Source organism: Vulpes lagopus, chromosome X (assembly GCF_018345385.1).
Source record: "Vulpes lagopus strain Blue_001 chromosome X, ASM1834538v1, whole genome shotgun sequence".
Taxonomy (NCBI): Eukaryota; Metazoa; Chordata; class Mammalia; order Carnivora; family Canidae; genus Vulpes; species Vulpes lagopus.
In genome coordinates this window covers 87,872,468-87,894,592 of record NC_054848.1, presented here as the reverse complement: position 1 = coordinate 87,894,592, position 22,125 = coordinate 87,872,468, and the positions used below count along the sequence as shown (strand labels likewise).

The 22,125-nt window shown below is 35.6% G+C and overlaps 1 protein-coding gene across 4 annotated transcripts in view; it reads left to right on the top strand.

The window, feature by feature from the left end:
• The window catches only part of LRCH2 (leucine rich repeats and calponin homology domain containing 2), a 103,509-nt gene that overhangs the window by 34,407 nt on the left and 46,977 nt on the right, over positions 1–22,125 (top strand). For all 4 annotated transcript variants that reach the window (XR_005985590.1, XM_041740198.1, XM_041740197.1 and 1 more), the window contains exons 3-11: positions 759–885; positions 6,034–6,139; positions 6,223–6,359; positions 10,194–10,327; positions 14,797–14,884; positions 15,381–15,492; positions 15,669–15,766; positions 15,885–15,943; positions 18,915–19,022. Coding sequence is in view for 3 of the 4 variants with exons in the window: in XM_041740198.1 (XP_041596132.1) it covers positions 759–885; positions 6,034–6,139; positions 6,223–6,359; positions 10,194–10,327; positions 14,797–14,884; positions 15,381–15,492; positions 15,669–15,766; positions 15,885–15,943; positions 18,915–19,022 (969 nt within the window). In the remaining variant the exon portion in view is untranslated. The remainder of the gene's footprint in view (positions 1–758; positions 886–6,033; positions 6,140–6,222; positions 6,360–10,193; positions 10,328–14,796; positions 14,885–15,380; positions 15,493–15,668; positions 15,767–15,884; positions 15,944–18,914; positions 19,023–22,125) is intronic.

Sequence of the window (22,125 nt, the reverse complement as noted above, 5' to 3'; positions counted from 1 at the left end):
TCTCTGTAAAATGGGCAGCATGAGATGCTCTATTTTCCCAGTCAGTTGTTATGACGTTAGTGAAGTTAATTCATGTGAGGTACTCTGAACATGGCCTGACACACAGTAAGCACTCAATAAATGTTAATTGTTGTTATATTTAAGTTTATCCACAGAGATAGGAGTGTTTTATCAACTTTGAACTGAGATGAAGGTGTTAGTGGGCTGTTCTGCTGTAAACCCATAAGAAAAGGGAATGGGTTAGGGTTACTACATGTTTTTGAAGATGTAATTCTATTAATTCTTTCATAAATTTGAATTTAGTGCATGCAAACTTATCCATGGAACCTGTCCTTTGTTAGAGGCATGGAAGTATTGAGTGCAGTGAAATAATACTAGAGAACAAGGTTCTGGCATTTTCTAGTTGAGAAGAATGATTCTGGGTTTTGAAAACTGATGATATGTAAGACAATATCATAGGTAACAACACAGGCTTTACGATCTTTTGTGACTGGGCAAGTCACTTAGCCAGTTTTAACCTTTGTTTTCTAATTCATGTAATGGAGATAAATAGTACTACCTGTCTCATGGGTTAATGTGAGTATTAAATGACATAGTGCATTTAAGGATTTTAGTGTGATACAAAGTAAGCACTCATTAAATGATAATCATAATTTGATGAAAGCTTTTTATTTACTTTTGAGGTGATTTGTTCTTTTTCAACATAACGTGAGAGATTTCAGACTTATCCCGTAATGAGACTTTCTTATTCTTTTCAGTCGAAATCTTTTATCAACTTTGCCAAAATACCTATTTGATCTTCCCCTTAAAGTTTTGGTCGTCAGTAATAATAAACTAGTGTCCATCCCAGAAGAAATTGGGAAGTTAAAAGATTTAATGGAATTGGTGAGTAAAATAGTTGCATTGACTGTGTATGATATATAATGTACATAACACATAACCTTTATATTTTGGACGATTGTTCTTTATGAAATTTCAGTATAATTTTTTTAAAAGAATAATTTGGTATATGCTTATGTTCACCTTAGTAAAATTTCAGATACTGTTGCTTATGTCTAATTTTAGCTCACAGCCACAATAAAAACCTGGTTGGTCCTTAGTCCTAGTGAAGTCAGAAGGTTTGTTTATATGTCTTAAGAAATGCTTTTCAAACCAATAAGCATTTATCTGTTCATTTTGGGGACAGTAAAGTTCGTAGACTAGGAAAAGATACCTTTTTTTAAAAGGTTTTACATGGCTACTATGAAAGCCTTGGAGAAAGGGGATAAGAGGAAGAGAGTACAATGCCTGCAAACAATAGAATGAACAAAATAACTCTGCTTATCCTATATTCCCATGTGATTTTATAACACTTTTGGGACCGAGATGGAGAGGTCATTATATACAATTGGCTGTGGAAATATAGGAATGATTTAATTACCTTGAACAGAACATTTTAGGTATTAAAGGACATTGAACTTTGAGGGGAACATAGGTATATCCTTAAAGTATTGACCTATTTTCTCATTTTTCTGTTACTTCTGTAGGGGGCTAAGGGCAGGTGGTCTCAAGGTGGGTTACTTTGGCATGATTATTTTGAGTTGAAAGTAATAAAAAAATTGGTTTAAGAAAATCTCTTTACCTCCCCCTCAACATCCTAAATTTACATTGGAAAGAAGAGCCTATTAAAAGAGATTCATCTTCACCTAAGGCACTTACTTGAATCAAGGAGCACTTTGTTTTCCAAACATCTCTCACTGTCCTGCTAATGATGGTCTTCCTCCCCTTTGTGTCTCCAGACTCCTACCTCTCTGCTTAGCTTTGGATGTCACATAGGCCTCTTGCTGCCTGTCTTTGGAATTTCATGTTTATATGGATTCTCCATATTTATGAATCTAAATGTGATTTTCTCTTGTTAATTTGTTTCATGTTAATTTGATTCTTAGTCCAGCTTGAAGGACTTGGAAGGCAGAAGACATTTCTTTCTTCCCAGCACTTCCATGTCCTACAATGTGCCTTGCTCTTTATTTTTTGTTTTATCTTGAGTAATGTATTCTTAAGTATGACTTTATTACGTGTGGAAGGCCAAAAGTTTTCTTGGGAATTTATCCATGATTATTTATAGTGGCAAATTAATGTGCAAATAGGATGTAATGAACAGAAATTTCAGGAATGTCATCTTTTTACTTCTTTTATTCATTAATGCATGTGCAATTACAATACAAGGAGACTACCTTGAACTTAGTCTTACACTGTTTTAGAATCATAGGATTTTAGCCACTTGCTAATACAGGATCCCTGACACATCTAGTTATATAGCTTCAGTGGTGGATAAATCTCTTTGTGTGTGTCACTGAGGCATACCTTACTCTTTTGCAAAGCTCTGTTATCTTTATTATTTTGAACAAAAATACATGCCCCTATCACTTTTATCTATTGGTCCTGGGACTGCCATGTGAAAAAGTATAGATAATGACAACTTTTCTTCCCTTCAGATATTTGTAATCTGTTATATATTTACTCTCCATTTTACCAAACTCTAAGGTCTGTTTTTCTGTAGCTTAAACATAATTGTTACTTTTATTCCTTTCTATATTTTCTGTATTTCTATTCTTTGTTACTTTTTATTTTTAGCTTTTTGTTTATTTATTTTTATTTTATTTAAATCCAATTTGCCAACATATAGTATAACACCCAGTGCTCATCCCATCACCGTGCCCTCCTTAGTATCCATCACCCAGTCACCCCATCCCCCAATCTCCTCCCTTTCCACATATTTTTAGCTATTTCTATCCTGAAAATGTTTCTTTTTATTAAAGTCCTTTTTAACATTATATTTACAAATGAACAGAAGATTCTGGAGGTGATTTAACAAATTCATAATAAAAGGGGACCGATATCTTCTTTGACTTGGACACTGTTACACTTTATTCTATGGCTGTAAAAGTTCTTTTTCTTTTATTTCATTCAGTTTTTGGCCCTGTGTTCTAAATTGCATTACAAGAGATAGTTTTTAAATAAAATTTAAAAAATATTTAGGACTTTTAGATTTATTCTAGTATTTTTAGCTACATAGAATGTTTTTAAACTATTAAATACCATATTTCACTAGGCACTATAAAATTATTGTGCTTTTATTTAAATTTTTGAAATAAGTAACAGTGGATAGATAGCATTAGGATGGCTAATTGACCGTTGTAAAGCACATAAGGAATTTATGGGTATTACCTGTTGACAGTCTTCCACAAGAATGTGGTAGCCAACTACAGTGAAATTCTGTCATTAGAAACCTAGGAAATATACTTAGGTTCCAATATCCAGTAGAGTATTTTGTAGAGTATCCATTGGTGAGTAGGCCAGTTTTTTTGTGCTTGGGTTTATTTCTTCTGGGCAGCTATCAAATTTCTATGAATTTTTTGTATGGAAATCTCCAGTATTAGAAACTTTTTTTTTTTAAGATTTTATTTATTTATTCACAAGAGACACACACACACACAGAGGCAGAGACAACAGGCAGAGGGAGAAGCAGGCTCCATGCAGGGAGCCCCACGTGGGACTCTATCCCGGGTCTCCAGGATCACACCCTGGGCTGATGGCGGCTCTAAACCTCTGAGCCACCCGGGCTGCCCATAGAAACTTTTTTTTTTTTTAAATTTTTATTTATTTATGATAGTCACAGAGAGAGAGAGAGAGAGAGAGAGAGAGGCAGAGACACAGGCAGAGGGAGAAGCAGGCTCCATGCACCGGGAGCCCGACGTGGGATTCAATCCCGGGTCTCCAGGATTGCGCCCTGGGCCAAAGGCAGGTGCCAAACCGCTGGGCCACCCAGGGATCCCCCCATAGAAACTTTTTTATAGGAAGAGGTCGTTTTAATTTTTTAAAAGATTTTATTTATTCATTTGACAGAGAGAGAGAGCGCAACAGGGGGTAGCAGCAGGCAGAAGGAGAGGGAGAGCAGGAGAAGCCTGATGTGGGGCTCCATCTCAGGACCCCAGGATCATGACCTGAGCCTAAGGCAGGCTTTACTGACTAAGTCACCCAGGTACCTTGCAGTAGTAGTAATTTAAAGGCCATTTTCCCCAAATTTTATTATCTTTCATTTGGATAATAGTCTATTCTCAACATGGCAGTTAAGGTGATCCTGTCAAAACATAAATCAGATCATGTCATATCTCTGTTTAAAAGTTTTTGGTTCCTGGACACCTGGGTTGCTGAGCGGTTGGGCGTTTGCCTTCGGCTCAGGGCATGATCCTGGAGTTCCAGCATCCAGTCCTGCATTGGGCTCCTGGCAGGGAGCCTTCTTCTCCCTCTGCCTATGTCTCTGCCTCTCTCTCCGTGTCTCTCATGAATAATTAAATAAAGTCTTAAAAAGTTTCTGGTTCCTGTTCAGATCTCTCCGAGTAAAAGCCTAAGTTGTACCCCTCTCCCCAGTTTAGTCTCCTTCCTTGCCCACTTCCTTCTAGTTACACTGGATTTCTTGCTGTTCTTTAGTTCATGTCAGGCATGTTTTGCCTAAGAGTCTTTTTACAGTTATTGTTCCTTATGTTCCTTTCTTAAATATTGGCATGGCTCTGTTAATACTGCTCAAACATCAGCTTCTCCATGAGGCAATCTTTAAAAAATTTTTTTAAAAAAAGATTTTATTTATTTGAGAGAGAGAGAGAATGAGGAAAAAAGCACAAGCAGGGAAGGGGCAGAGGGAGAGGGAGAAACAGTCACCCGGCAGGGAGCCCAACATAGGGCTTGATCCCAGGACTCCCAAGATCAGGATCCTAGCCAATCAGAGCAGATGCTTAACCTACCAAACCACCGAGGCACCCCTCTGTGAGGCAATCTAAATTGCTAATATCCCTCCTCATTGCTATTAGACTGCCATTTTCCTTTATCTTGCTGTTTTTCTTATTCACAGCACTTATCATGTTATATAATATATAATAATGGCAGCACTTGTCATATTATATAATCTACTCTCTTTGCTAGAATATAAGCTCCACAAAGAGCTGTGAGGGTAGGAATTTTGGTTGGCTTTATTTCTTGGTGTGTCCCCAGCACCTAAAACTGGGCCTAGCAAATAATTGGTATTTGATGATAAGTGTTTGTCACTGAATGAAGATGCCTTAGATACAATTTGAAAGAAGTATGTAGGATACATTTTCTTATCATCTTAGTTGTATTGGATTTTCCCTACACGGCTTTAATATTCTTTTGAATTTACCCTCCTGCTTTTTTTATTTTTGGTAAAACTGAATGTATGTGCCACTCTTCTCCCTCCACGCTAACTAATATCATTTCCAGTGAAAGTTGGAAATTAAGGGCAGTTGCAGTCGAATGTGAATTTCATTTGCAATGTGTCTGGAATGACTGCCCTATGAGATCTTGTTGCCGATTATTCTTCAAGGGAAGGAAGAGGAGAGCACAATTAAGCTGTTTCTTATTACGGAAAACTGGTGTCATTTACCTTTGAATCAGGACGTGGATTTTCATTTAACCTTGAGATATTTCAGATTCGGTGCTAGAAAGTCATTGGGTTATGATGTGAACCACAGAATTTTGAGATTGTAACTCCTCATATTTTGTATCCCTTTGAGAAAGAGGTCCATACATAGTCTTTGATTCTCTAGCTCAAGTCTGTAAATCCTTGACTCTCAGTTTCTGCCCAACAGAGTAACTCAAAACTACTGTAATTGACAGATTATCATAGTGATTGATAGTTGTTTTTTATTTTACCTCTGAATGAAGAGTACCTGGATTATCCTTATTTCTGGTTTTGGTTGGTGAGAACGGTCTTCAGTTGAGATTTCCAAAAGGCTGAATCATGTAGTACTAAATTATAACTTCACAATGTTGCACAGAAACATTTGTTAACTGTGCTAGATTGACTTCATGATGTAATATAAATAGAAATCTGCCAGATAATCCATTTTTAGAGAAACAATATTTGAGGTAACTTTGCACTGTAGGTAATAGGTAACAGCTATTAGCTGTGTGCTTTAATTTTAAAATGGAAATAGGTCTGTATTTCTCAGTTTGTTATAATTTTCTTATTTTCCTTAGGATATTAGCTGCAATGAGATTCAAGTCCTTCCCCAACAAATGGGAAAATTACATTCACTTAGAGAGCTAAATATAAGAAGAAATAATCTTCATGTGTTGCCAGATGGTAAGATGCTCATTATTTTTACTGAAATGAATAAGAGAGGAACTGTGTCAAATTTAACTTAATTATTTTTCATTTCTAAACAGAATTAGGAGATCTTCCCTTAGTCAAGTTGGATTTCTCTTGTAATAAAGTGACCGAAATCCCAGTTTGTTACAGGAAGCTGCATCATTTACAAGTAATGATTTTGGATAACAATCCATTGCAAGTACCACCAGCACAGGTTTGTAATAAAAATATGATACTTATTTCTTCTATTTTTATTCATAATTATACATCAAATTGATAAATCAAAAAACATCAGAATTAGGAGTCACTTTGTTGTTGAGGCTTTATTGTCTAAAGGAGTTTTTCTGAGAAGTAACTTTTGCACTTTGGTAGGAATTTTAGCTTAGCTTCTAGAGAAGAGGATTTAGAAAACCCATATCTGTAATTCTGTTTGTCAGTGTTCTTTTAAAAACATAGACTGTGGAGTCTTTTTGCATCTCTCCTACTCAAGTATGTATCTACTTGACATTTGTTGTATGATTGATTGGAACAGATTCTTAGCACTGATAGATGGAATCCTAACGGAAAGTACAAGATACGAGTGGAAAAGTAATGATTCAGCCTTTTAGTTGGAGGATTAAATCCACATGGAATCTACTGAAATGATAGTAAAGGATCATACTAAGATATAAACCCATAAAGCCAAAGAATGAGAGAGAAGAGGGTAGTAGAGGAGAGATGGCAACAGAATTTTGGAAAATGGAGGATGGATGAAATAGCAGAAACTAGGGTCTTTACTTACACTGGCATGAGAGAATCTGGCCAAGGAGGCACATGGCAGTGAAATGCCAATCCCTAATCTACTTCCAAGCTATGGTCCCTGGATCATGGTTTGCATCCATCCAGCAGAAGGGTTGCCTTTTTCTTGCTGCTTGCCACTTGTGGCTATTGAGTAGTTGAATTATGGTTGGCTCGACTAAAGAACCCAAATTTAAATGTAATCTTATTTTGATTAATTAAAATTTTGATTAAAGTTAAATAGCTTTATGTGACTAGTGGCCACTGTATTGGACACCACAGGACTAAGACTTACACTCTCAGATTCTTATCCTTAGCTTTGCAGCTAAGTGATAGGCCCTCACTTGCCTTAGCAGAAGCCTGGGTTTTTTTCAGTAGTAGAATATGTAGGTAGATTCTCTCAGATTCTCTACCTTGTGTCAGTGGCCAGATGTCTATTGTTCCTGGACTCAGCAGAATGTTTTCTTGCTCATAATACTGTAAATACTAGATTTTGATTTAATGAGAAATTGTGATATAGTTATAAAATAGCAGAGATATACCTAGTGCCTACTGTGTTCCAGGTACTTTACATGCATTAATTTATTTAATTCTTGTAGTAACCCTATAGAACAGGTATTGTCATTATACCTCATTTTATATATGAGGAGGCAAAGACATAGAATTTAAGGAATTTATTCAGTGCCACATAGCTAGCATGAGGTATAGCTGGTTTCAAACCTAGGCAGTCTGACTCGAGTCCATGGTCTAACCAGTATGCTATGCTTCTGAAGAAGGAGGAAGTAAGGTGAGTGTGGTGAGTTAGGTATGGTGGTGTTGATGATATTTGATAGTGGTGGGTAGTGGTAGTGTAAGAAATCTAAGTCCTTGTTTTCCATAGGAAAACCTCAATAAATAAGATCTATAAGTAGAAAATAAAATAGTAGAACCATGTTACTGATAAATATAAAAATAAATAGCAGAAAACCAACTAAGAGTTGATATGTGGGGACTAGGTTTTAGAGACTGAAAGGAGTGGAATGGGGGTTTAATGTTTTGTTATCAGTTTTATAATTCTCTTTGATTTTAAAACTATGTACACGAATTACTACAATAAAAAATTTATGGGGGATCCCTGGGTGGCTCAGCGGTTTAGCGCCTGCCTTCGGCCCAGGGCGTGATCTTGGAGTCCCGGGATCTAGTCCCACATCAGGCTCCCTGCATGGGGCCTGCTTCTCTCTCTGCCTGTGTCTCTGCCTCTCTCTCTCTCTCTCTCTCTGTCTGTCTCTCATGAATAAATAGATAGAATCTTTAAAAAAAAATTTATGAAAGGTGGTGCCTGGGTGGCTCAGTCGGTTAAGCATGTGACTTCAGCTCAGGTCATGATCTCAGGGTCCTGGGATTGAGCTCTGTATAGAGCTCCTTGCTCAGCGAGGAGTCTGCTTGTCCCTCTCCCTTGGACCCTCTCCCTGCTCATGCTCTCTTTCTCAGATAAATCAATCAATCAATCAATAAAATCTTTTAAAAAATTTATGAAACAAAATAATTCACCAGTATTTAATTTGGTAATGAAAGATAATTAGGTTTTGGTTTATCCAGATGATGTTTTAATTGGTAATGTATTTGTATTCTAATAGCTCAGCAGTTTTTCCTTTTTTTTTTTTTAAGATTTTATTTATTTATTCATGAGAGAGAGAGAGAGAGAGAGAGAGAGAGAGAGAGGCAGAGACACAGAGTTGGAGAAGCGGGCTCCAAGCAGGAAGCCCGACATGGGACTCGATCCCAGGTCTCCAGGATCACACCCTGGGCCGAAGGCAGTGCCAAACCACTGAGACACCTGGGCTGCCCAGTTTTTCCTTTGAAATGAAATTTTTCAGTGGTCAGGTCAGATTTGGTATCTGTTATCTAAGAAACATTCTTCCTTTATCCCAGGGATGATAATTACTTTAAATGTACTTTTCTTACTCTTTTGTTTCTTACTGTTTTCTTTGTTGATTATTTTTGCATATATTTATAGGTTATGTGGGCCCATAAAACATTATTGATTATAGTTTTCTTAACTTTTTTCTTTAAAGTACTACACCGAGGGTGGGGCTTGAACTCTTGACCTCACAAAATCAAGAGTTGTATGTTCTTCCAACTGAGCCAGCCAGGTGCCCCTTGATTATAGTTTTTCAGAAATACTTATTTGATATTACTTACGGTGACTGAAGTTAACATTTGTAAAACTGACTTAGTGTTTTCTTACTGTTCATTGTCTTTTTTATATAGAATACTTTCTTTCACATAGTATTTTATCCCTTATTATTCTTTTTCTTCATCTCCGATGAAAATAACTTTTCACAATATTATCTTAGTTGAATTGGCCATTTAAAAATTTAGTTTATTCTAATTGGCCTACTAATGCACCTTTCAACAAATTCATTTTTCCTATATTTACATTCTTTAGATTTTACCTTTCTTCCAGTGTTTAGGCCAAACAATTTAGTGGTTCTGATAAGAATTTAAAGAATTTAAAGAATTACATGGTTATTTTTTTTTCTGTTCTCATCACTGCAATGAATATATTTCTTTTCATTTTTTCCTAATAAAAACAACTTTCATGAATTGTTGATTTTATATATTTAGTAGTTTGTATTTTGTACTTTTAACGAGAAAACTTTAGTGATATACAGAAAAAATAACTTTTTTCTAGTAAGAATAGAAAGCAATAGAATTTTAGTTGGTATCATTGTCAGATGTTTTCATAAAATGTAAGCAGTACAAATTATTAAAATATGTAAAGTACCTATTATGATTGTGATGTCTTAGCATAATTTAAGATTATTAAAATATATAAATAGCTAGGTGACATTTATTTTTGTGTTTTTTATTTAAAATTTTTTTTTAAAGATCTTACTTATTTATTCATGAGAGAGAGAGAGAGAGGCAGAGACACAGGCAGAGGGAGAAGCAGGCTCCATGCACAGAGCCTGACGTGGGACTCCATCCCGGGTCTCTAGGATCACACCCTGGGCTGATGGCGGCGCTAAACCGCTGAGCCACCCAATCTGCCCTGTTTTTTTTTTTTAAAGGTTTTATTTATTTATTTGTGAGAGACACACAGAGAGAGGCAGAAACATAGGCAGATGGAGAAGCAAGCTCCCTGCAGGGAGCCTGATGTCGGACTTGATCCCAGGACCCTGGGATCCTGACCTGAGCCATAGGCAGATGCTCAACCACTGAGCCCCCCGGGCGCCTCTATATTTGGACGTACATAATTAAATCTACTTTCTCAATTATTTATTGACAGATATGTTTAAAGGGTAAAGTACACATATTTAAATACTTAAATATCCAAGCATGTTGCAGAATGGATAAGAAGCCAGATTCTCTGGATCTTCCATCACTGAGTAAAAGAATGCCATCCCAGCCTCTCACAGACAGGTAATGTAATATTATTATAGACTCATTTCATGATTGGTGTCTTCTCCATATGTAAAAGATATTTATTCATCTTGAGAGTACTGAATATACTTAGGTTGATTGGCCCAGTGTTAAAATCAATAATTGACTGAAGTGAATATCACCATCATAGAAGGAACCTCTGTGATACTAGAATAAATTTGGGATTTTCTCAGAATACTATTACTAATATTTTAGTAGTAAAATGTAAATGTTTGATATTACAGAACAGAAACACTAATTTCTCAGCACTTGACAACTGTTAACTTACTACTATAATCACTCTTGTACTAACCAGCATTGTAATAAGTAGTAGAATTTGACTTTGAACTGGTTAGTGGAAGAACAAGACATTTTGAGGTACCTTTCTTCTTTTCTTCATATACTTTATTCTTTATGTCTGGATCAGAGATGATTTATCATTGATATTCTGTATGATATTGGTCTTTTTCTCCTCATGAGATTTTGAAATGTAGATTTGATTATCTTTTTAATTCATCCTTTTGGGATGTAGGTTGGTCTGAAAGATTTTGTGAAAACAATTCCATCCAGTAGTATGGAAAATAATTTGGAATGGGGTAAGACTACAGAAAGGGAGACTATATTCTTTTTTTTGTTTAAAAGATTTTATTTATTTATTCATGAGAGACACAGAGAGAGGCAGAGACACAGGCAGAGGGAGAAGTAGGCTCCATGCAGGTAGCCTGACATAGGACTCGATCCCAGGTCTCCAGGATCAGGCCCTGGGCTGAAGGTGGCGCTAAACCATTGAGCCACCCTGGGAGACTACATTCTTGCCTGAAATGTTAAACGTTTGTCATTTTATTTGTGAAGTTTAGACTGATTGAAATGGCAGTATTTTAAGTATCATTCTTGAATGCCCAAATGGGGCATTTTCTTGAATATTTCTGTTGCCTAAGTAGAATTAAGTATGTAAACATTATATTCAATTCCTAAGGATTATTTTGTTTCATATTATGGATGATAATAGTCCAAACAATTCTATAAAAATTACACCTTATTCATACTTTAATCTCTATCAGTTTGCTTTATATTTATTTAAAAATGAATTTACTTTAGTAATGGCATACATTATACTAGTCATTTATTTATTTTACAAATATCAGTTGAAAAAAACCCCAAGTATCAGTTGAATTCATGTTGTCAGATTCAGGGTATGTTTTGTTGAATGATACATACCTTGGTGTTGGCCCTCATGGAGTCTACAGTATAGTGGAGGAGATAGCAAACAAAGGAAAGAAATAGAATACACATACACGCATGCCATTTCAAACTGTGGCAAGTACTATGAAGAACATATTTCAGGAGTGTGGTCAGGAAATGTCACTTTGAGAAGGTGAGGTTTTAAGTCAAGACCTGAAAGGAGAAAAGCTACCTGTGTAAAGACCAGGAGGAAGAGCATTCCAAACAAAAAGAATGACATGTGATAAGGCCTTAAGTTAGGAAGAAACTTGGTGTGTTAATGAAACTGAAAGGCTAGCATGATTGGAGCAGAGAGGCTGAAGGGTACAGATGTACAAGTTGATTTTGGAGAAGTAGCCAGGGCTCAAGTCATGTGGGTGCTTTGAAGGCTGTGATAAGGAGTTTGAATTTTACTTACAGTTCAGTGGGAAGTCAGTGGACAGTTACAAGCAGGGGGTAGCATGATCTGATTTATGTTAAAAAAAAAGAAAAGCTATTTTGGCTCTTCTAAGGAGAATAGATTGGAAATAAAAGCAGAATCACAGGGACTAGTTAGGTTGTTGAAGTACTTCCAAGAGATCAAAAGGTCTTGAATAGGGTGATTGCAGTAGAATTAAAAAGGAGTGAAAAAAAATAAAAAGAAAAATAAAAAGAAAAAAAGGAAAAGGAGTGGACAGAATTGAGATATATTTGGAGATGGTCTCTAGCAATGATGTCCAATAGAAATGTAATATGAGCTACATACATAGTTTTGCATTTTCTTGTAATCCATTAAAAAAATTAAAAATGAAACAGGTGAAATTAATTTTAATAATGTTACTTTACCCAGTATATCTAAAATATAATTTCAACATGTATTTCATGTGAAAATGTTAGTAAGATATTTCATGTTCTTTTTCTTTATATTACATCATTTAAATCTGGTGTGCATTTTTCATTTATAGCACATTTCAATTTAGACTACCCACATTTCAAGTGCTCAATAGCCATATAATGGCTAGTGGCTACTATACAGGATAGTGCAGGTTAATAGAGTTTACTTAATGAGGTGACTCTTAGGTGTGCAATTTCTTACTCACAGCCTGTATTGAACTATGTGGAAAATTCTTGTATGCACTTTCTACTTTTACACTCATGCCTTTGACTCTGTGGTTCTTACTACCTAGAATAATAACCTTCCATGCCTTGACTATTTTTTAAACTCTTAATTCTACATAGATAAGCATTATTGTAGTTAAGTATATCAGCTTTTGGAGTCAGACATATATGCTCATGAAGCCCTTCTCCGACTCTTGATAACTTTATGTCCTTGTGTCGTAACATCTCTAGTCCTTAGTTTTCTTATATATAAAAGGAAAATAATTATACAGATGCTGTCAGGATTAGATTAAATAATGTATGTAGAGTAGTTAACATAGTGCCTTACCCAAACAATTCTTCAACAATTAGCTTATTACTATCATTGTCAACTATTACAAATACACATATATTTTAGTAGAGTCCACGTGTATAATACTGTGCAGTGGTGTCAGATGGATTTTGCTTCTAATCATGGTTTAACCTCTTAATTCCTCTGTAGCCTGTGTAAGCTATTTAATCTCTCTGAGCCTGTTTATTTAAAATGTTAGTAATACCCATTTCATAAGCTTGTTGTGAGAATTAAATAAGTACTTGGCAACTAGTTCAAGAAATGATAATTAGTAAATTTACATTTTCCCCCCAGGAAGTTAACTTTTCTAAGCTTTATTATCCTAATTTTTAGAAAGAAATAATGTGTAAATTGCAGAATGTAAGGATTATAAAGAAAATATGATGAGTACCTGGCACAGTAGCTAATACAGTGTAGACACCCAATAAATGCTAGCAAGTATTGCCTCTCTTCATCCTTCATGACTAAGCTCAAATGCCAGTTTTTTGGCTGAGGCCTTTCCTAACCTTACCAAGAATTAATTGATTTCTCTTTTCTCATAGTACCTTGTATTTACCTTTCTCATAGTTTTCAAAATATATAAACATATTTTCCCTCTGGCTGGAAGGTTTTGAAGCCAAACATTTTTTAATTCATCTCATTTCATTTCAATCATTCAGCATAGTGTCTGCCACTTACTTGTAATTGCTTACCTAAGTTTATTGATACACTCATGAAAAGCATACAAATAAGTATTTAAGAAAGAAATATAGCATGGTGATTAAGATCAGGGACTTTAGTATTAGATAATTTGGGATCAAATTTAAACTGCCATTTGCAAGTTGCATGTCATTGGGTAACTTGTTCAATCTGTTCTGGCCTGTTTCCTCATCTGCAAAATCAGAAAATACTACCAACCTGCTAGAATTTTCATAAGGCTTGTTTGAGTTATCATCTTTAAAGCACTTAGCATAATTCCTGGCACATAAAAATTGGTCTGTATAGAGCAATGCAAATTTGCATATATGTAAATTTGGAAATTAAAGTGAAAAATATTTTGCAACCTGGGTGGCATACTGGTGGGTAATTCAGAAATTTGTAAGGACAGCTCTATCCTCATACTAAAACAATTACTTATTTAATGCTTTGCACACTTTTTTTTTGCATTTTTCCTTAATTTTCATATGGGTGTTATTTATAAAGCTAAAGCATATTCTTAGAGCTAATGAAGAAACTGAATTGAAGTTAAAAAATTTTTCAATGTTCTATGATGAAATTTGTTAAACCAGAAAAATAGAAAGTTCTTTCATAAGGGTTATTTTCTAGCAGGACTCTCTGCTTTTTTGAATCTCTCAGGAGAAGTAATAGGTTAACAATGGACACTTTAAAGATTTTATTTATTTACTTTTTAGAGATAGAGCAAGAGAGAGTGCACATGTGCACAGGAGCTGGTGAGGGGAAGGAACAGAGAGAGAGGGGAAGGGAGGGCAAAAGAATCTTAAGCAGACTCTGTGCTGAGTGTGGTACCCAACCTGGGGCTTGATCCCACAACGCTGAGATCATAACCTGAATGGAAACCAAGAGTTTGATGCCTAATTGACTGAGCCACCCAGGTGCCCCAACAGTTGACACTTTACAACAGTAAATGCATGGAAAATATTACATGAGGGATATTAGTAAAATATTTATAGGAAGATTTCTGATATTTTCCCTTCATGTCTTTAAGGATCTTAGACATCAGGAGTATATGTTCTGTATTATCTAGGGAAATTTTATTTATGTATTTATTTATGTATTAAGAAGGAAACCCTAATTGCCCTTAGAATTTCTATTTTCATAGTATGGAAGATTTTTATCCAAATAAAAATCATGGCCCTGACTCTGGAATTGGAAGTGATAATGGAGAGAAACGATTATCTACAACAGAAGTGAGTCTTTTCTTTTGTTGATCTATTTTATTTTAAGAAATAAAATACCTATTTTGAAATAGGTAGACACTTGCACACACTTGATTAATTTTACTTAAAAAATGATCATTATTGGATTTTATGACTTCAGATGACAAAGGACATGTACATTTTTAGAAGCAGAACAGTAAATTTTAGCATATTAATTTTTGGTTTGAGAACTGGAGCTATAAAGCAGATATTCTACATATCCCATGTGAAATTAAAGCAACTTAATTATTGTTTTTTAAAAGATATATTTATTTATTCATGAGAGACACAGAGAGAGAGAGGCAGAGACATAGGCGGAGGGAGAAGCAGGCTCCCTATGGGGAACCTGATGTGGGACTTGATCCCAGGACCCCCGGATCATGCTCTGAGCCGAAGGCAGACGCTCAACCACTGAGCCACCCAAAGCAACTTAATTTTATTCTATGTTTCAAATGCCTCATTTGTGCTTTGTATTTACTCCTTTCAGCCATCAGATGATGACACAATCAGCCTTCACTCTCAAGTCTCAGAATCAAATAGAGAGCAGACATCAAGAAATGACAGTCACTCAATAGGAAGTAAACCTGATTCTCAGAAAGGTAATTCATGTGGTGCCTATTTGTATTTCATGTATATTGCCCTTATTAAAAATGCATTTTCAAAAATACAGTATCTTTGACCAGTTCTTTTATTGAGAAAATCTATTGTTCTAAACACTTATGAAAGCACACTGTTTACAATTTATATTTTCTAATAAATACCTTTCTATACTTAGACCAGGAGGGGTATGATTTTATTGACCCCAACACAGAAGATGTAGCAGTTCCTGAACAAGGAGATGCACATATTGGTTCATATGTCTCTTTCCTTAAGGTAAAGAAAACTTTGAACAAATATTAATAACATAATAACATATTTTCCTTGATCTCACAGAAGTACACCACACAGATTTAAAATTTAACTTTCTTTTATTTTTCCAATATTATATAAGGGGAAAGAAAAAGGTCCTGAGAAATCTCAGAAAAATGAAGAATTGGGAGATGAAAAAAGGTAAATACACATGAATTCTCAAATTGAAATGTTACTTAAAATTAAATATTTGTTAGATATTCCTATTCAAAAGAGTACTTTGAAAGAATATGATTTTTGGTTCATTTACCTGTTATGTTCAGATAGTTAATTTGTAAGTACTTCATTTATCTGCTCAATTAAGCTGACAATTATAGTAAGCAATTAAGCTGAGTGTAGTATATACATTTCCCCTACCCCCTAGAAGTATAATTCTATTATTATTACTGAGGAGAGCTGTACCTTCACATACATTGCTTCATTTGAGCTCTTTAGCAACTCTTTAAAATAGATGATTTTTTGCATCATTTGGCCAATAAGGAGCAGACCTGGAGTTTCAAATGTCTGGAACTCAGGTGTTCCAGCACTTGGTTTAATGCATTTCCATTTCATCAGGTTGGTTATAGTAATTTTAAGGGCATTTATTTCTGTATTTTATTAAAATCATTGCACTTTAAATCTTTTCTCTATCATTTATCTTATGAAATGATGGAATATGACTTGCCGTGTTCAGTTACACCTTAAAGTTGCTTTGTAGCTACAGGATGGAAGGAAGGAAGGAATATTTGTTGAATACCTACCATGTGCTAGAATCTGTGCTATGTGCTTTCCCATGTTTCTTATTTATTTATCTTTATTAAATTTTTTTTTTCAGTTTAAAATTTTTTTCGCAGCCTCTACACTCAACATGGGGCTGCAACTCATGACCCCAAGATCAAGAGTAGCATGCTTTTCCAAATGAGACAGCCAGGTGCCCCAAAGATTTTTTTTTTAAATAAATTAATTTTTTATTGGTGTTCAATTTACCAACATACAGAATAACATCCAGTGCTCATCCCGTCAAGTGTCCCCCTCAGTGCCCGTCACCCATTCACCCCCACCCCCCGCCCTCCTCCCCTTCCACCACCCCTAGTTCGTTTCTCCGAGTTAGGAGTCTTTTTCTTCTCCTTTCCCTTATATTCCCTTTCACTGTTATTTATATTCCCCAAATGAATGAGAACATACACTGTTTGTCCTTCTCCGATTGACTTACTTCACTCAGCATAATAACCTCCAGTTCCATCCACGTTGAAGCAAATGGTGGGTATTTGTCATTTCTAATGGCTGAGTAATATTCCATTTTATACATAAACCACATCTTCTTTATCCATTCATCTTTCGATGGACACCAAGGCTCCTTCCACAGTTTGGCTATTGTGGACATTGCTGCTAGAAACATCGGGGTGCAGGTGTCCCGGCGTTTCATTGCATCTGAATCTTTGGGGTAAATCCCCAACAATGCAATTGCTGGGTCGTAGGGTAGGTCTATTTTTAACTCTTTGAGGAACCTCCACACAGTTTTGCAGAGTGGCTGCACCAGTTCACATTCCCACCAACAGTGTAAGAGGGTTCCCTTTTCTCTGCATCCTCTCCAACATTTGTTGTTTCCTGCCTCCAAAGATTTTTTTAAAAATTTTATTTACGTAATCTCTGCACCCAATATGGGGCCCGAACTCATGACCCCACGATCAAGAGTCATGTGCTCTTCTGGTTGAGCCAGCCAGGTGCCTTTCATGTTTCTTATTTAATCTTCATTAAATCCTGTAGCATTGATACCATCCCTATTATTACAGATGAGGAAGGGGAAGCTTGGAGACTCAGCAGTTTCTTGCCTAGAATCACTTTGTGTCTACTAGAATCTAGGGTGTAAACCTCGCTCTCTGTGATCCCTAGGTTTTTCTCTTTTCTCTACATTGTGCTTCCTACAAATGACCTAATTTGTAACTTTTTAATCAGTTATGAATTAGTCATGTCTGGTTCCCCATAAGGAGGTACATTGCTTTGTCTTGTACTCTTTATATTTCATTGTTCTCTTACTTTCTCACATTATGTCATGAAGATAGTTGTATAAACTTGAATGTCACAGTGGCATACAAGATAGAGTCAAGATACAAAGTCTTAGGATTTTTTAAAAAAGATTTATTTATTTATTCATGAGAGACACAGAAAGAGAGAGGCAGAGACATAGGCGGAGGGAGAAGCAGGCTCCCCGCAGGGAGCCAGATGTGAGACTCCATCCTGGATCATGCCTTGAGCTGAAGGCAGATGCTTAACCGCTTTGCCACCCAAGGGTCCCAAAGCCTTAGGATTTGATACTGTGTTTTATTTTTTTCCAATTTATTTATTTATTTTTAAAGATTTTATTTATTTAATCATGCGAGACACAGAGAGAGAGATGGAGGCAGAGACACAGGTAGAGGGAGAGGCAGGCTCCATACAGGGAGCCCGATGTGGGATTTGATCCTGGAACTCCAGGATCATGCCCTGAGCCAAAGGCAGACTCTCAACTGCTGAGCCACCCAGGCGTCTCTGATACTGTGTTTTAAATGAAATACCTTTGGATAAAGTTACTAGAGTTTGGAGAACAACTTATTTAAAAATTCTTTTGCTCTCTTTGAATGATTAAAAATTATGTATTTTAATGAACATTTTCCTGCAAATTGCCAATCTTACTTGGACCTATTTTACATTTCTTCTACTTAAACATTTTACATGGAGATTTTTAGTATCATGATGAATAAACTGATTAAAGGAGGGTGGTTTAGTAACATTTTCATAACATTTGATATTTGTAAAGACAGGCATACAGAACTTTGCAGTTCTTATTACACTCAGGACTGGGAAGTATGGCATTGTTAAATGACACATTTCAGAAATTATAAAATGGTAATACAATTCACTTTGTTAACCATTAGTTATATTAATATAACCAGTATGATACTATTTCCTATTGAATAGAAGATAGATATGTTTTTATATTCCTTACATACTCCTTATTTTAATGTTTGATTACAAGGACATTAGGATTTTAGCTTTTACATGATATTAAAAATGAACAAATGGTTTGTTTCTGGAAGCTGGCATAAAATATCTGCCTTACCTTTTGGATAACCGTGTTTGTGTCGCCTTTCAGACTTGGGAAAGAACAGTTACTTGCAGAGGAAGAGGATGATGATTTGAAGGAAGTAACTGATTTGAGGAAAATAGCCGCTCAATTATTGCAGCAAGAGCAGAAGAACAGGTATTTTTTCAGTAATGAGATTTAAATAGGCAGACTTTATAATCATTAAATGATCATTTAAAACTTATCAAAGGAAGATTCCAGTAAACAATAGGACCATCTTAAGATCTATGCCAAGGAACTAACTACTAAAAGATAATAGGAAATACTTAGGAGAGAAATGTAAAGTTATATACCCAATTGACAAATACTTCATACTCACATAGTCATTTTATTTAATTATTGTGTAGGTGGGTGTCTCCTTTTTATTCCTGTGTGCTAAATAATAATAACTGATTTGTTTTTTGATACTCATTTTAGCTCACAATAGCATTAGATACATTATAAGTGTTTTCCCCCAAGTACATGTCATGTGTCTGTAGTGCACTTTTTTATTATATTCCAGATTACTTGGGATATGTGTAAACTCCTTAGAATTTAATGGAATTACATAATGGTTGATGAAATCAACATGATGATTTGAAGGTCACAGGTTCACTTTGGTCTGTTACTTGGTCAATGACGATTTCTCCCTCTGGCTGGGCTTTCTCCAAATATATAGCATTGGCAATAAGGAAGACATTGTATGAATGAGTATAAAATCAATGCATTTTAATTATTTTATTTTATTATTATTATTTATTTTATTTTATTTTTGAGCTTTTATTTATTTATTCATGAGAGACACAGAGAGAGAGGCAGAGACACAGGCAGAGGGAGAAGCAGGCTCCATGCAGGGAGCCCAACGTGGGATTCGATCCTGGGTCTCCAGGATTGCGCCCTGGGCCAAAGGCAGGCGCCAAACCGCTGCGCCACCCAGGGATCCCAGTATTTTACTTTTTTTTAAGATTTTATTTATTCATTCATGAGAGGCACAGACAGAAAGAGAGAGGCAGAGACACAGGCAGAGGGAGAAGCAGGCTCCATGCAGGGAGCTTGATGTGGGACTCTATCCCGGGACTGCAGGACCACGCCCTGGGCCAAAGGCAGGTGCCAAACTGCTGAGCCACCCAGGGATCCCCGTATTTTAGTTTCCTTAACCAAAACAATAAATGTTTGTGGGTCACATGACCATCTTTTGTAACATTTAACATTTAAGTACACTGGCATTTGCTTTTATTTATTTTTTTTAAAAAGGTTTTATTTATTTTTTCATGAGAGACATAGAGAGTGGCAGAGACATAGGCAGAGGGAGAAGCAGGCTTTATGCAGGGACCCTGATGCAGGACTCAATCCCAGGATCCCAGGATCATGACCTGAGCCAAAGGCAGATGCTCAACCACTGAGCCATCCAGGTGTTCCTGGCATTTGCTTTTATATATGGTTCGAAAAATAATTACTATTGAAACTCATCAGATTGCAAGTGTCTGGTTTTAAGGGCCACTATTTTTAAAAAATAATTACTAAACATCCTTTTTGGTGAAGCTACTGCATTTATAGAATGAAAAACCATACTAGAAAATAGCAATCTTTTTTATCCTTTCTATATCTGATGTATCCTCATAACCAGCTTATGGTTTTCTTCTGTTATTGTCACCCTTTTCTGTGAAATTTATTTTCTAATCTTTTCCTGTGATTCATTTCTAATGGGCTTTTTAAAATATTGGTTACTTGTGGGGTTATGAATGTTTTCCCCCCTCCAATATAATCAAGGTATTGATCACCCCCATAGTTTAAGTAAGAGGTTTGATGAAGCAAGCCACCACCTACTCTTTGTAGCTTACAAAATAGTTGAGTTTGTCTCTTCTACCCAACAGGTGAAATAATTGTATTTATCATTATGAGCAGAGAATACTGATTTTAAAAGAACCCACAACATTATTTATTTCTCTGATTCTGTTAAGAATAGCATTTGAGTGCATAATTATAGATTTTAATGATGTCATATATATCATTTCTATATATTTTTCTACTATTCATCTATTTCTGTAACTGGAATTATTCTTTTAGCTTAGAAACAATATCAAATGATATTTCATAGGTTATATTTTTGTGATGGTATTATAATCTTTACAAAATAGTGCCTAGCATTCTGCCTTGTACATGGTAGGTTCTCAGTAATACTCAGTGAATTGATTGCTTGAAAGTGAGATTAACAAATTTAAAACTAATAGGAACCATTAATTTAGTTGTGTTCTTTCTAAATAACTTATTTTTTTAGATGTATGAAAGAGTCATTTCTTTAACTCTGATGTTTCTCTTCATCTGCCTTTTCAGATGTTAGCACAGACGAATATGAAAATTTATTTATTTATTTATTTTTAAAGATTTTATTTATTTATTCATAGACACAGAGAGAGAGAGGCAGAGACACAGGCAGAGGGAGAGGGAGAAGCAGGCTCCATGCAGGGAGCCCGACGTGGGACCCGATCCTGGGTCTCCAGGATCACACCCCAGGCTGTAGGCGGCGCCAAGCCGCTGCGCCACCGGGGCTGCCCCGAATATGAAATTTTTAAGATAAATATTAATATGCAGTGATATTAATGTAATAATTTTGTCTTATTTTGGAAGGCATTAAAATATTTATATGTGGTCATACTATAAAGAGCACATTTAACTTTCAAAATCAATAATTTATAGACAATTTAAATAAGATACTTGGCCTCTTTTGTTAATGGCTGACTTAAACTGATCTTAGAATTTTTTAATGCTAAATCTAGTATTTTCTTCACTGAATAATCTCTCATTTCTTCTAAAATATGTTACTGTCGCTCACATCTCTCAGAAGTAGATAATTAAAATTCTTGTTTGCTATTACAGTTCTTGATTTGAGTAAAAAAAAATCAAAAGTAATCTTCCATCCCTTAGAGGATTTGATGTTAATTATACCTTCTCTGGTTGTAGATTTTCTCTTTCACACTGTATTGTGTTTTAGATTTCCACTTTATTAATGAAGAGTCTGAAATGCTATTTAAAATGCAAGTCAGGGATGCCTGGGTGGCTCAGGCAGTTAAGCACTTGACTCTCGACTTCGGCTTAGATCATGATCGAGCCCTCCGTCAGGCTCTGTGCTCATTGCAGAGTCTGCTCGAGATTCTTTTTCCCTCTCCCTCTGCCCCTCTTGCTGCTTGCTTGTGTTTTTTGTCCTCTCTCTCTAAATAATAAATCAATAAAATCTTAAACA